Genomic DNA, 15,439 nt, shown 5'->3' with positions numbered 1-15,439 from the left:
GTGTCAACTGTCGGCCGAGAGAGTCTAGCCTCTGTCGACCAGGCTGTGTCCGAGATGGTTCTGCAGCGGTGTGGGACCGTTGCTCACCGGGCTCCATGCCACCTTGCTGGAGGGAGTGGTGTTCACTGGATTGTCAGCATAGCTCCGAGACTTGCATCAGGTACAGATCGTCAAAGTAGTTGGACGGGTATGGACCCTGCATTCCAACCTTTTCCCCACCTCTCGCCGCTCCTCTTTACTCGAGCATTTCTATCAGCGTTTTCGGCCGCTGACCTAGCGTATGCCTTCAACCCTCCTGCCTTATTTGGGTCCTCCCATCGGTGTGGAGCGGTGAATGTCTTCGTCGTGAAATCCGATAGTGGTGTTGAAGGTACGTTATCATCGAATTTGCCACACCATGGACGATTTGGGGCCTTCTCGGCCGGCATAGCAGGACCTGGAAATTAGCCAAGGATCGTCACACCAGCTCACTTCGCACGGCGGAAACGTGACTGGATCCTCGTCAGCCCAGACTCCAGAGGTACGCAGTGGACCATTGGCAAGCCGGATCGTCCGCTCAGAAGTAGAAGGCTGCGTGTTCGGATGGCTCACCGCCGAGGGTTTGGGTTGTCGAACGGTGCATGGCCTTGTGTCTAGTTTGCTGAAGAAGAGCAGTCAGTGTAGGGACGGGCATATAGCGCATGCGGTCACAAGGAAGTCGCTGGTGGGAGTGAAGAGAAGTGATGGCAGAGCTGCAAAAAGATGTGAGCAGTGCAGAAGACGTCTTGGCCAAAGAGTTCCAACCCAGGTCAGCGACTCTTGGATGGAAGCACGCCCAAGAATCCAAGCTGTAGAATAGGGAATACCGTGCAAGCAGGTCCAGCATGGCGGGTGTCGAATGAATGAATCCAGCGGAAGGTGCCGATCCCTGCTTCTCCACGAGAATCAGAGGACCGTGATCAACTGACAAATGCAGGGCGACAGTCTTGCATCGTCAAGGTGAGATATCAACCGGCGGCGGTAGTGTGCAGGGAATCGACTCCAGGAGGGGTAATCCGTGTTGGTTTCGTGCGTCTTGTACTGTGACCATAGCGATTGGTAGATCCCCAACCCACGACCGGTGGTTCTTGGTCCAGAAGCATGTCGAAGGAAGGGATGGGAGCTGCTCGTGTCCGTTAGGCCATGGCGCGGTATTGCGTCGAGTGTACTAGAAGTCAGTGGCTCAAGGCTGAATATTGCAGTTGTCTGACATCCATGGAACCGAAGTAGGGCTGTTTCGTGGCGTGTAGACGGAGGATACTCCCTCGTGTGGGAACAAATTAGAGGCAAGGATCGCAAAGAGGAGTACAAGAGTCATGGTAAGAGAGCAGGGGTTCCAAGGAAGATCGACTGGAAGGCCTGCGAGAGAATGAATATTCCAAACCATGATCACAATAAGGAAAGGTGGTCGTCTTTGATAGAGGACCGAGCTTGATCAGATGTGTTCTATGGCAAGGCTTTTTCGCGAGACGGGTTGGTATGAACGTCGTAGAATAACTTACAACGGGAAGCTGATCGGCACTGGATACGCAATGAAGCTCTTTTCAGTGTGTAATGCTTAAGAACGACTCAAGCAAAGTTTAATGGAGAAGTTGGCGATTTCCTCAGTCTGACAATGCTCAGAGTGCTCTTTGTTCTTTGGGGAAAGAGCGCCCCATACGTAAGGGGATGCTTGCCGCATGCCCGTTGGCTTGGAGGTTCTTCCCGGCAGGAGCAGGTCGCCCTGCGGAAGTACCGCGTTCTAACCTTAGCTACCCGCCCTGCATGATACTTCACCTCAGGCTTCTACCTAGGGGGGCAACGGAAGTTGCTTGACTTTTGTTGCTTCCACGTCGAGTCTTTCATTGTCTGGAGCTAGTCAGCACTGTCAAGTACATTAACTTACCTAAGGTGTGCAAAGTACCTAAGGTAAGGTATGGCCAGGTACGTTGACGGTACATTGACGGGTTGGCTCTGATGATGCAACTCCGGCGACGCTTCAATTAGTTCCATTGTCAGGTATGAGGTCAGGTAGACACGTCTAGACCGCGTCTAGTGGGTATTCCAGCCGCCTGTCTCCCGATTGTCATTGCCCGAGCCTCCAGTTTTATTTCCTTCTTTTCCCCTCTGCTTCCTTTGTACCCCCCAAACCTCAGCTGCGTTGACTGACAAGAACATCCAATCCATGGTAACTATCCAAGGTACGCAGTAAGAACCAATCCAAGCCATCCCAGTGCATCGGGTCGTTGCGACTGTTCATATCAAAGGCAGGCAGCATATCTCCCTCCATCTCCGAGCTGGCGCGTCTTCCATCCATCCTGCCATCATCCCCTCTGACCATACGGATAAGATAGGTACTTCCTTCCTTCATCCTGTTTCTTGTTCGTTACCGGTCCGAACAGTCGCAGTCAAAAAGTTCCAGTCTGCTACACCCCGCCGCCGTCACCGCTGCCGCCGCCGCCGCCTCCGTCCGGCAACCTCTCACAGTCTCGCTCTCCTCACACACATTCGCCGACGCACATAACAATAAGGTGGCATTCTCGGACGAGGGCCCTGCAGGAAAAGACGAAAGAGCGGCCCAATCCCGCCGCCGTATTCTCGCTTGACCCTGTCTTTTCTGGAAACCCTGGCTCTTGGCTCACCTCCCCCTCCATCGTCACCCCTCCATCGACCCTCCCGCGCTGCTTGTGGTGCTTGGGCAATAACAACGGACGGCAGCCGCTCGCATCCTGAACCGCGCAGCCAAGTAAGTACATTAGGGCGTGGCACTCCACCACAGGCACAGCTCCCGCGAGAGATTCCAGTGGAGGGCAGCAGTGGCATTCGCTTCACTGGTCCAAGGCTCTCAGGCCTGCTCATCCGTACCCAAACTTCTTTATTTTGCCTTCCAATACCTTTCACACAGTGCTCTCCGGTCCTGTTCTGTCCACTGTCGTCAAGGCCCGACTCTAGCAAAGTGTTCGCACCAAGGGACCCCCCAAGTGAAAGTCCCCATCTTCCCAACCAAAATTGCACTAGAGATCAGTTCCAGATTCGCCCTTTCCCTCTTTGAGATACCAAGAGGGGACCACCTCCTCCACCACCACCACCACCACCACCACCACCACCATCACCCCTTCTGCTCCTTCTCTCTTTCTCTCTTTTGGTCCTGCCGCCCTGGTCGTTCACGCCCTGCCTGCCCCCCAGCCATCACGCCTGCCGCTTTTAATCGTCGTCCTTAGGCCATCATCACCTTCCCTGTCTTGCCCTGCTTTACTACCTTACTACCTTGCTTAGCTCACCTCACCTTACCTTGCCGCATCTTTTAAAGCCCAGGTACCTGAGTTGTACTTTACCACAACTCACCTCACCTCATCATCCCTTACCTTACCTTACCTCCCCTAAGTAAAGCCTGATCACCCATTATTCATCTCTGATCCTTCGTAAATTATCAAGCATTCAACGGGTCTTATACCGGTCCGTCTTCACCTTCGGTCAGTTCACCTCGAGTCGTCCCTACCGACGGCCGAGAAGGCACGAGAGCCTACCCATCAGAGCAGCCTCAGTCTTGCCGGCGTGTACCTATTGCCGCCGGCTTCAATTAGCGACATCCTGTCATTCACCGGGCCTCATCATCCGTTGTCTCATCAAACCCGCGGCTTCGACTTTCAATATCTCCGACACAACTTCACTTCGGCTTCCTTCTTTCTCCACCCTACCTTGTTGCACGCAGGTGTAAGAAAGAAGAGACGAACCAATCAGTCCTTGACTTTCCTCCCTATCCTTCGCCGTGAAGCAACTGTCTTCTACGGCGCTTGATCCTATCATTGGTATGTATGTACAATCCGTCTCCTTTCCATACCTTGCCTTACCTAAGGCACGGTACCTACCTAAGGTACTTTACCTTGAAGGTCGAGGTACTTGGAGCCGGGTACTTTGTAGCAAGTCACCAGCACCGCACCGCAACCCCACCACGCGCGGTCTTCCCCTCCAAAAAAAAAAAGCCCACCTACCCACATCCACTTACTGCATCCCCCGCCGAAAAATTATTAGACACCTCGGAAGCCCTACCTGCTTCGCTGCCTGCCTCTTTTACACCACCAACCAGCTCTTCCCGACGTCTTATTATATGCGCGCCCGACCATAATCGGACCCGATAGCTTACCCTTTCTCATTCTACCTTAGTTCGGAAAACACTTCGTCGTCCTCTCAGACCTGAGTCCGCAGTCTCCATATCTCTACCTCTTTGTAAGTTATTTGTCTTGTGTGTGTCCGGTTCTGCTGCCCACGAACACCAACCCCTTCCTACCTCACATATTCCGAATATCCACCCTGAGCTGCATGCTCCCTGCGGTTGCGGTATATCTCCCCTTCACCATCATCACACCTGCAGCACCGCACTGCTGGCGCTGGCGGCGGAAGCACCAACGGCGGCAACGGTACGGCCTGGCACCTTGGCCACTCTCCTCATCCTTACACAGGGCAATCCAGATCCCACCAGCCTACCTATCCCCAAGAACCGGTCGCAAAGAAGCCGAAACCTTTGTTCCACAGTCCACACACACTCCATCATACATCGTGGGATCCACCACCACCTGACTGAACATCTGCTTTGCTGTCTTGCGTTGGCTCGTTGTCTTTCTAACCAAAATCTTCGCTTCGGTAGCCTCTCTCCTCTCTTCCTGTGCCTACTTGCTGTCGCCAATCACACACCGTCCTCTCATCTCGAGCGCCCTTAGCCAATACCATTTCAAACCACGCCTTTATCCGCCCTGCCTTCACGCCCACTTACGCTACATAGACACACAACAACTCTAACAAACCGCACATTCAACCGCCAAAATGCCTGCTTCAGAAGACAAGGTATGTGATTAAGTTTTACTCCCGTGTGACGCTTTTGTGGTGATGTGTTTTGGGCCACAAGGGCTGGGCTAACGTGGGGTGTTTTGCACACAGAGCGACGATGGTCCCCTCAGTACCCCCGACTTTGGCGATGCGATTGACTCAGTCACCTTCGGTCAGATCCTGGAGATGGATGAGGATGAAAATGATCGCGACTTCAGCCAGTCAATCGTTTTTGGCTTCTTCGAGCAAGCAGAAGAGACCTTTGAGCAGATGGACGAGGCCTTGTGAGTCGCATCATCATCAGCACCATCATCATCATCATTACCCCCACTCTGCCTTGCTGGCGCCCCTCTTCGCTCTCCTCTCCAGCCCTCTTCCCCCCTTCACCCCTGGAGTATTCTCCGTAGCAGATAGAAACTCATTTTCTGGTGGCCTGGTGCACGTTTCGATTGCACTGGCTGTGGACACTGCTGACTTTTGATTTCTTACTCAACCTTGTAGAGAGGAGAAGGATCTCGAGAAGCTGTCATCGCTCGGCCACTTCCTCAAAGGCTCTTCAGCCACGTTGGGACTCGTCAAGGTTAGAGACAGCTGCGAAAAGATTCAACGTTACGGCAAGAAGGAGAACGAGGATGGAACCCCTGAGACGGACGAGAAGCTGTGCTTGGAGCGAATTGAGAAGACGCTCAAGGACCTCAAGACGGAGTACGAGGATGCCGAGAAGCTTTTGAAGAAGTTCTTCGGCACCGAAGAAGAAGAAGAAGAAGACTAAAAGCCGCCATCGACGACTTCTGGTCAACACCGCCGCTCCGTGTCTTAGCACCAACCGTTCTGTCGCCCAGCATTAGAAACGATGGCTGTGACGACAAGAAGGATATGGGCCACGACGGAGGATGTTCTACACACCTCGAGGGCTGCGCGGCTCTCCCAGTACCTTGGCCCTTTGACACTTTGCTTACGAACCCATTTCTCCTCATACCCCCTTCTCTACGCTTACGAATTTGATTCACGAAGAAAAATTGGCATTTTGGCATGGTGACCTGGATTGGCTTTGCATGGGAGACCCTTTTTTGTTTGCAAAGGGGAAAGCCAAGTTGAATAGCTGGATGGCCGAGGCAGTCTACCAACTGAGACGAAACAAAGGTTCTGAAGGCTCGTGCCATGGGCCCCCCCATTTACGCCTGCCATAGTCCTAAATCAACAGCATGCTCTCACAGTCTTTACCACCTTCACTGGATAGACGGACAATAGCATTACCTGCGTTCGTTTGTAAAGAGCCGATACTCTTGGCGGTACATAGCTGCTGATCCCACGCGAGTAACGGCGATAAAAGCCGCTCTGTGAATTAAATCTTTTAATTCCTTAACTACGATTTCCCTTCCTTCAACTGGAACAAAACTTACACGCGCATTGCCGGATGGACGGCGTCATATCTGTAGCACTTCCACCCAGTCCTCGTGGTGGTGGTTCAAGCTCCGGGGCTGGCAGACGGGCTGACAAGCAGGATTCCATCCCCGGTGCGGGCAGCGGGGAACCCATCAAAATTCTATCCGAGCGTACCCTTTCTAGTAGGTGACAAAATTGGACGCTGGGCAACGAAAGATTGTAATACTGACTTGCCTACTTATTGATCATAACCTTCTGATTCTATTCATCTCCATTATTTCTACTATTACTTCCAGGTTATATATGTGCTTATCAAAGGGTACTCTTTTAAGAAAGAATACGCATAGCAACAGTAGGGAAAGAGCCTGGTAGGATACCTACCTATAGAGCGGCATACGATTATGTCACCCACTTGCCTTTCAGCCTTGACCGACTGACATCATTGTGAGGAGTGACGAAGCCCAGGCTCAGAGATCGACAAACTGACGCCATAGCTCAAACCTGGTATGTCTGCATGTTCTTCTTATGGCACTGAGCCCGTGAGCCCTGTGGCGGTGCGGGATCTGCTGGAAATGCCTCCCATGCGCTGCGCTCCAAGCCTTTCCATTCTCAAGCCCTTCTCACCACCATCGGAGGTCAAATCGACGATGGATCTGATTATCTTTCTTGCCACGCGAGCAATGGGTCTTTGAGAGGGCTTTCTCGTTGCACCAGTCTTCGGGCCGGCCCGACAGGACCACGCTGTCGGACTGCTCGTTGACTCAGTTCGCAGAACCGCCCAGGAACCAAGCTCTAACGTGGTTCGCAGATTTCGCCGGCCATCAGAACACCTGCAGGCTTCCTAGGTACAATATTCACTGCCAGACTGTCTCTTTCTTCAGGTGACGAAGCGTGCCGGATCTAGAAGATCCCACTGGACCAAGCGCAGCGGAGCACCAAGACTTCATCGACTTGCCCCCTTTTCCGAGCCACCCACCATGCCCCCTCGCCCAAACGCCAGGCCTTCGCCTACACACTTTCTGTGCATACCTTTGGTCACCTCAGCCTCGAGACCCCAGCTGTCAAAGAGCCTGGCATCCTTCAAGTCAGATGTCACCAGCCCAGACAGCTTCGCAATTCCTACAGACGCCGTGCGGCCGCTCGGCACTCTGCACCTCACTCTAGGTATCATGAGTCTGGCCAAGGACGAGGGCATCAACAAAGCAACCGAGGTCCTCAAGAACCTGAAACTGCGGGAGATCTTGGCCGGCATCGTGCCTCTGTCCTCCGAGACCCCGTCGGCTGGCAAAGCGCAGTCGTCTACTGGCACCCCCGGAACCGACTCGCCGCTCCGAATCACGCTTCGCGGCTTACACTGCATGAAGTCGGGCCCTCGAGCGGATCCCAGCAAGGCATCGGTCCTGTACGCGCCGCCTGCACATGGCGAAGGTGTTTTCCAGACATTCTGCGAAAGAATCAGAGCTACGTTCGAAGAGGCCGGAGTTATGGAGAAGGATGCCCGGGGCTTATTGTTGCACGCCACCATCGTTAACACGATCTATGTCAAGGGCGGCTGGAGTAAGAAGGGTCCGAAGCTGACCATCGACGCAAGGGATATACTTGACCGATATGATGACTACGTCTGGATGGAGGATGTGCCCCTGGAAAAGATTGCCATCTGTCGCATGGGGGCCAAGAAGATTGAGGGAACGGATGACGAAGCATACGAGGTAGAGGCCGAGATCGACTTTTAGTCTTATCCAGCAGCCCGGGTCTATTACACGACTTGTTAAGAAGCTCGCGAGCCTCAATGGTCCCTGGGGAGCTTTGGATGTCCCTACTCGGAGCATTCAGAGCCTTGATACTTGCCGGTGTTTGTGACAGTCTCTAGACAACAATGTGAAAGGTATCACTAGGAGCAAGTGATCCATCGCCGGAGACCATTGAACACGGAACTTGGCAGCATAGACAGATAGGAAAGAGTTACATGGTGGAAACAACTCGTAAAGTATAGGGAAATGTGACCCAAAGGTTCACATAACCTTACCCTTCAGTACAAAGCCTATGTTCCTAACCCCAGGGCTCCCTGGCAGCCGACCGCACCGCACCGCACAGCCCCCACGGTTCAGCCCCGAGCGGCCACAAGCGCCGGGCCGCTAAAAATACCGCTCCGGCGGGGAACTATTGCCCCCCCCCCCCCCCCACCCTTCCAATGACAGGAGGGACCCTCGCCGGCCCCCAATGTCGACCTAACATCCTAGAAGGACCGACTTGCGACGACGTCCCAAACCCAGCTTCCACGGGAAGGCTACCTTAATTGCCTCGTCTTGCCTTTCCTTGCCTCAACGTACCTCTGTTTGACGATATCCGATCAAGAAGCTCTCCAGAAGCTTCGCTTTACGCTCGTGTGTTTGCCCCTCGCCTAGAGGCCAAGAACCAGGCAGCCAGCGAACGCCACTCCGTACTTCTCTCGCCAGTCCACCCCCCTTCGAAGCTGCGTACGCACACTCAAGACCTGTCATCAACGAGGAGAAAGGTCAGCGTTGGCCGAAAAACCAAGGGGAGGAGAAGGAGGGCCAGGCCAAAAGAATTCGAAAGGGCCCGTCGGACCTCCCCTTCATCGCGAGCGGGTTAGAAGAATAAGCGAAAACCCGCCACGCCCCAAAACTCATCGTCTTACCTCCCCATCATGCAGTACCAAGCCAGTCGCATGCTCCTCCCCCGCCGTCTCCATGACGAAAGATAAAAAGCTCGGCCGGATGTCCACGACACCGGCGGAGAAGCGCCGCTCCTTCATCCCAGGCGGCAGCAGCAGTAGCAACAACAAGGAACACACCAGCGGTGGCGGAAGCAGCAGCGCCTCGAATAGTAACGCTGCCGGCGGACCCTCGTCGTCCTCGGCCAAGCCGCCAACCTCGTCGTCCCAGCACGGCGGAGGCGGGTCGTCAAACGCCCACCACGTCCTGCACACCTCGAACCCGCGCACCAGCACCGCGAACATCATCGCCCCGCCTCCCCGCGCTCACCACGGCCCCGCGAACTCCTCCTCCGCGAGCCCGAACCCCGAGGACGGTGTCACAGCGGCCACGGCTTCGAGCAGCAGCAAAGATGCTAAGGACAAGGACTCAAGACACAAGGAAGCCTCTGGCGGGGGCAACAACAGCAACGCTGCTGGCACCGCAGGCACCACCAGCCACGGCCACGGGGGCATCTCCTCCTCGGCCCAGATCAAAGATAAGGACGCGCGCATAGCGCACCTGGAGCGCGAGCTCGAAATCATGGAACGCGAGTTCACCAAGGAGCTGGACAAGCTCTCGCAAAACGAGAGCGAGACGGCTGTCTTCTGGCAGGCGAAGCACAGCGACGTCAACCAGCAGTTCCTTCGCGCCGACGCCGACCTGCGGCTCCTCAGGCAAGAGTCCGAGGCCCGGGACGCCGACCGCGACGCCCTGCGGCGCGAGGTGGGCGAGCTGCGGGTGCAGGTGCGCGGGCTCAAGGAGTTTGTGAGCACGAGCACGCGGACGAGCGGGCAGACTTCTGATGAGGTGTTTTGCGATGGCATGGCGAGGTTGAGTAACGGGTTGCAGAATTGGGTTATTGTCAACTTTCGGAGGGCAAAGTTGGGTACGTTTCTCTTCTTATATCCGTCCGCGAGAATACCCCCAGGCGAAACTCCGGAATACACCTCAGAGAAGATAAGAGAGTATAATGAAGACTAACAAACATGACAGACTTTGCTGCAGCTAGCGACGACGTGCTCGAGGAGCTCGGCCAGCTGGTACCCATGTACGCCGACCTCGAGCCCTCGGCAAAGGTTCACATGCTGCAGTCAGTCGTCTCGCGCGTGCTCGTCGAGACAATCTTCAACTCGTACTTCTTCGGCCTCCCCAAGGAGCAGGCCGAGCAGCTCAAGGCCGTGGAGCAGACCCTCTCAGGCTATGGTGAGTGATACTCCTTATCCTTTCTCCTTCTCCCCTACCCCTGACCCCCTCATTTCTGGAAGCTCAAGAGGGCAAACGAAAAAAAATCGGCTAGCTACTAACACCACATAACAGTCGACTCGCTAGAAGCAATCAACAACTGGCGCTCCACGACACTCGCCCTCCTCCAGCGTGAAGCGGACTCCAAAATGCAAGCCGAGACGTTGGCAGCAACGGACCGCGTCATCGCCCGCGTAAACCGCATCCTCGACGCTGTCACGGACGCAGTCCCGGCCCCACCAGCCACGGGAGAGACCACGAACCCCCGCGACGCCGGTCTCCGCGCCCTAGTCGGCAGCGCCGCGGACCTCGCGCGGCAGCTCGCCGTGCAAAAGGCTGTCTTCCGGGTCCACATGCCCGACATTGTCCCGCATCAGCAGACGAGGTTCGACGCCGCCACCATGGAGGATATCGGCGGTGAGGATGAGGAGGCGCTGTCGCAGCGCGATATCGCGTGCGTCACGTTCCCCGGCATCATTAAGCGCGGGGACGAGAACGGGGGCCACATGCAGTATCAGAATGTCATTGCCAAGGCCAGGGTGATATGTAGTCCCGAATAAGACGCAGTTCTGGTGCTCAAACTACCATTCTCCTCACTTTTTTGTTTTCCAAACTGTCGTCGAACATAGACGGTTGCCTTGCGCCTCGTGGTCCTGGCGCCCTGTCTGAGCATCTCAAATATCACATGTACCTCATACCTACCCATGATATACCGTTCTTGAGGACGCAGAACCCCTATCAAACCATGGACGCAAGTCAGATTTGCACATTACCTCTTTTCGCAGAATCACTTATCGATGCTCATCCCACTCTCGTCAGCCATCGCCGGCGGCCCGTCCACATGATGAGCCTGCAGACGACAAACCAAAGCGGAGAGACGAACGAACCCTTCCCCATCCTCCTTCCCGCGCGACGCGGACGGGAGGTCTCAACCGAGCCTTGCTACGACACTGTGTAAGTAGGTTCCATCACGAACGTCATCAAAGCTTTACAGCAGTAGCTTGCTTGCTTGCATCAAGAACTACCGAACGAAGAGGATTCAACGTTGAACTCGGCGACGCCGTGAAAGTCGTGACGTCGGCCAATCGAAAGATCGTGTTCACTGCAATACCCCATGTCCACTTACTTCCCAAGACATGCAGCCCTCTGGAGTCTGGCGAGCGTCCTGCAGCGTGGTCGGCCGGGGTGGGTGAGAAGAGCGGGGTTCCGTCTCTGCCTCTTCCCTTCTTTCCCCCCTCTCTCTCCTACGGATACGGAATTCATCCCATCAACCTGCGGACTTAACTTGATCCTCCCGAGGAGAGAGACATAAAGTTCAAATGGGTAGAGTAGAAGGATTGAGGCTCTGCGAGCTATTGGAGCAAGATTCTCTCCGGGTCAAGTGGATTCCCCGCCCTTCCTCCAACACGGTTCGACAGTTGACGCACTCGTGCTGTATGGCAAATCCTCGCCATGCTTTCCATGTGTCGTGCCGCACTCACTGCATTATCGAGATTTAGCCCCCAATGGCAAGTTGACTCCATGTCGATGCCGCCCCGCGGAAATGAGTGTATTCGGGGCACATTTCTTGACGCAACAGGGCTTCTTTGCAATTCGAGGAATGTTGCTTCGGCGTTGCTGTTTCTGCGAAAGAAAATCAATGTTCCCCCTTTTTTTTCTTTGAATAATTTGCTAGAGCTCCTGTTGAGGTACAGGACTCGCTCGCAACGCAGGCTACTCCCGGCAATTCCGCCGTGTTACTGCAGCACGCTGTACAGCACTCGCTTGCTCTGGCAACCTTGTCTGCTGCGAATGCGCCCCCCGCTCCCCTCTCGTTTCTAATGCCGCGGGCGTACACGTGGACAGCTCATAGTGGGTGGCTATCGCCATTGTATCCATGTAGAAGAGAAACATAGAGACCGGATATTTGAGCTGTAGACGGGAACGACGTAAATCGGTCCCGTACGACATTGCGCTGCAAGCCCAAGGGTCATTGCACTCAATGATGATAGCCCTACGGAGCTGAAGCTGCCACAGGCGCATATGATCGGACACCACCTCCGGTTCGACGCTTCCGTTGAAACGATCGTCGATCTTCTGCGCGGCGGAACACGACATTGGAAACAGACTCCTTTCAGGACGAACCTCCTCGCGAGGGGGGGATGTCTGCCTCAATGCCACTTAGGACATTTGCTGACATGCTTCTTTCTGGCCCACCCGCCGGTTGGCGAAAGGAGATCGGTTGGAGGGGTTGATACTGGCATTGGTGTGGAGAGCTGTATCTATCCGTCTCGGACGTGTGTGGGCTCGTGCCGCCGCCGGCCATGGTTCGCATGGAGTGCGGTCGAGAAGGTGCCATACCCGAGCAACTGTGCATATGTAAGAACACTCTGATCGTATAATATCTGACGCGTCCCCAATGCGTCAGAGGTAAAGCAAAGAGGGTAAACTCTTTCCATCCCACCGCTCATAGCTTTAGTATACCTACCTTCCCCGCCTGAAGTATCCGTCCATCATTGCGCGGACACTGTGCTTTTCCACGTTTGCATTCTCGTCGTTGTTGGGTAATACGGTCTTTCCTCGAAAGATCGGAGTGCAGGTCACTGACCTGCAGAGTCATCTGCGACCACCAACCGCCCGCTCATTCTGCGTCTGCTGTTAGCAGTGCACCGTCTCCACCTACCCAAGTCGCCTGTCAGCTTTCCATCCCTCTGCGGCGTCTATCGCTTTTCAGCTTCGACATCTCGATCTTGCTCCTCGATTCTCGCATTTGCTGGAAACAAACTGCGGATTCCCATTTGCGACTTGCTTTCACCCTGTCCTGTCGTCCAAATATCTATTCGTTCCCCAAAGTCTTGTTGCAGGTGCTCCGCACTTCTTGTTGGGTACCGGTACCCTTTGCACAATATGCCGTCCAACGGTCAGGGGCCTGATGACCCATACTACTCGTCTTCGTGGTTTGGGTACTCCCAGCCTGGTTCTTGGAACAACACTCCTCGATATACTCCTAGCTTGTCTTCCTATGCGAGCTCCTCGTCAGCCTCACAGGTATCTGGGAGCAGTTATGGCAATCAGAGTCACTACACTCATTCGGCGGGTGGTCCGATGCCATACGACGAATTCAGGATGCCTCAAGCCTACTCCGATACGCCAGCTCCGTCACAGTACTCCGCAATGAGCACCTTTCACCAGGGCATCGTGCAGCAGCAGATTGCTCTTCCGCCCAGCAATAATATGCTCTACTGCGAGTTTCAACCCTGGACTGGTTGCCGAGAGCAGTTCAGACTCGATGATGTCGACTCGTGGATCAGGCACACCGAGAACATTCACCTAAAAGGTGCGTATCCTGCAGCATGCGTATGCTGGTTTTGTGACGACTTCGACTTCGAAGTTGGTCAACGTTGTCCTGATCCTGGCGAGAACTGGAGCCAGAGGATGAGACACATCGCCCACCATATGCTTCATGATGCATATCGATTCGAACAAAGACGACCCGACTTCAGCCTTCTCGTACACTTGAATCGTTATAACATGATCCCTCCTCAGAGCTTCCAACAAGCCATCAATGCCAGCGAAGGCCCTCGTACTCAGAATGTGTATCCATCGGGTTGGAGGCCGCCCAGAGAAGAGGCAGAGGTTCTTATTGCAGGAAATGGAAGAAGAAGGCGGAACCAGGGGAGGCATCGCTGATGACGACCAAGCACAGTCATGGTATTATTGTTGATGTAGTGTCGTCACTACAAAGACTCAAGGGATTCCGGAGATGTGGGTAGCTGGCGCTTTGATACCGGAGCGGGCCGAGGCGAAGGTGTCGATCATGGGCCGGGGAAAACGGCAGATTTTCCGATTAGCCTCTGCCACCAACGGGTACGGTTACGACCGTTCATCTGATTTTCTCATCTATTTGAAGGTTTCCTAAGATCGGGTTAGTCGGGAACCCTACACAAAGGTTGTTTATATCTTGCTGGAGGCTGTGTACTGCAGGAACCCGCAGATGGGGCTATACTACCCCGAGGGCACCCATTCAGTCTTGTACACGCGAGTCCGAGGACATGTGCGAGGCTGAGGGCCAGTTGCGGGTGCGAGGCAGACTCTAAGGTCACCTGGTCACCGGCTCGAGCTGGTGAACAAGATGGCGGCCCAAGTGGGTGGCAGACCAAGGCGGATAGGGTCAGTGTCTTTCGGTATCCTGGGAGCATCGTCCCCTCTTTTAGTGTCTCGCGGGCCTCTGGTGGCTCGACGTTGACTGTTCCCTTGAGGATTGTATGTGAGGATTTCTGCCGAGATTGGCTTCTTTCTGGTCTTGCATGGCCTTACGATGCTTTTGCAGCTGTGCAAAGGAAGAGGTTATCCGATCGTAAGTTGTCAAGCGGACGTGAGTGTCTTATGACTCTTGCTTCAGGCAGCTACGTCCCGTAAGACTGATAGGTCATCGTCGAGGACACTCCTACTTCTCACCCAACTTGACTGCAGGGGCTGCTCCTTTAGGTTTCGTTTCATGCTTTTCGTTTCGAATAGGGAAGGAACAGAACGCTCCCCCACTCCGAGGCAGTCAGCAACATGGAGCGGCGGCAGTAAGAGCGGACGAACTACAGAACGAAATTAGGTACGAGATGTTACATAATCTGCACTTGGCTTACATTGCTCGCCGTCGCTTTCAGATTCAGAATGAATGAAATCTCTGCCCATTTCCAGGATTTGTATGGGTGATGAGAGAATGAATGATCTAAACCTTACAGTTCTGTAATTTAGCGGGCCTCCCACATCCCGCCTTATATCAGGAATCCAAAAAATCGCCGAGGACACGAGGCAACCACTCCGGCCAGCCAGCCCTCCGCCTCACGATTTTTACCCAATTCGACGCCGTTGAGCCAATAGCGAGCTGCGTGAACCAACCTTCTTTGCGCCAAATGAAATTTCCAAGGCATTCGTCGTTTTCGCCATCAGTCACTTTTGAAAGCAGGGCTGTGTGGCGTGGCAAAAAAACAACCCAAGGTACCATAGGTAGGTAATTGGAAAAGTCTCGGAGACGTGTGTTTTTTTGAACCACTTAGACGCACCGTTGCACAGCCTCACTTCGGCTCGTACGGCGATTATTCTTGGGACGAGGGATGTGCCCGCGTCCCCGTCATTTTCGTTCGTACGTTCGTTCGTAAAAGAAGCAGACGTAGTCAGTGAGGGATCTCGCTTGGCAGGGTCACATATTCTCGTGTTGTATCGGATGGATGGGCCGGAAATGTAGTCTTCGACATGTAAAAGAAGAAAGTTGAAAGTGCTTGGTGTTCGAGACAACC

General features: G+C 54.3%; 5 protein-coding genes across 5 annotated transcripts; all 5 read left to right on the top strand.

Annotated features, from left to right (window-relative positions):
- Positions 1 to 4,818: 4,818 nt before the first annotated feature.
- CTAM01_02388 (hpt domain-containing protein) lies at positions 4,819 to 5,593 on the top strand (the record flags this gene model as incomplete). The annotated part of the gene is made up of 3 exons (XM_060518426.1): positions 4,819 to 4,839; positions 4,933 to 5,105; positions 5,323 to 5,593. The coding sequence occupies 3 exons, from the start codon at positions 4,819 to 4,821 to the stop codon at positions 5,591 to 5,593; spliced, it is 465 nt and encodes a 154-aa protein (XP_060387059.1).
- A 1,591-nt stretch (positions 5,594 to 7,184) lies between these two features.
- Positions 7,185 to 7,940, top strand: CTAM01_02387 (uncharacterized protein; the record flags this gene model as incomplete). Its single annotated transcript, XM_060518425.1, has 1 exon — positions 7,185 to 7,940. The coding sequence occupies one exon, from the start codon at positions 7,185 to 7,187 to the stop codon at positions 7,938 to 7,940; it is 756 nt and encodes a 251-aa protein (XP_060387058.1).
- A 715-nt stretch (positions 7,941 to 8,655) lies between these two features.
- Positions 8,656 to 10,726, top strand: CTAM01_02386 (uncharacterized protein; the record flags this gene model as incomplete). Its single annotated transcript, XM_060518424.1, has 4 exons — positions 8,656 to 8,816; positions 8,882 to 9,810; positions 9,918 to 10,127; positions 10,242 to 10,726. Coding segments are annotated over 4 exons (1,785 nt in total), but the record flags the coding sequence as incomplete, so codon positions are not given.
- A 185-nt stretch (positions 10,727 to 10,911) lies between these two features.
- On the top strand, positions 10,912 to 11,124 carry CTAM01_02385 (uncharacterized protein; the record flags this gene model as incomplete). Its single annotated transcript, XM_060518423.1, has 1 exon — positions 10,912 to 11,124. One exon carries the CDS (start codon positions 10,912 to 10,914, stop codon positions 11,122 to 11,124), a length of 213 nt encoding a protein of 70 aa, XP_060387056.1.
- Positions 11,125 to 13,052: 1,928 nt separating this feature from the next.
- CTAM01_02384 (uncharacterized protein) lies at positions 13,053 to 13,835 on the top strand (the record flags this gene model as incomplete). The annotated part of the gene is made up of 1 exon (XM_060518422.1): positions 13,053 to 13,835. The coding sequence occupies one exon, from the start codon at positions 13,053 to 13,055 to the stop codon at positions 13,833 to 13,835; it is 783 nt and encodes a 260-aa protein (XP_060387055.1).
- Positions 13,836 to 15,439: the final 1,604 nt, after the last annotated feature.

Source organism: Colletotrichum tamarilloi (genome assembly GCF_030869305.1).
Source record: "Colletotrichum tamarilloi strain Tom-12 chromosome Unknown Scaffold_5.1, whole genome shotgun sequence".
In the NCBI taxonomy this organism is placed as follows: domain Eukaryota; kingdom Fungi; phylum Ascomycota; class Sordariomycetes; order Glomerellales; family Glomerellaceae; genus Colletotrichum; species Colletotrichum tamarilloi.
This window is presented reverse-complemented; position numbering and strand designations above follow the sequence as displayed.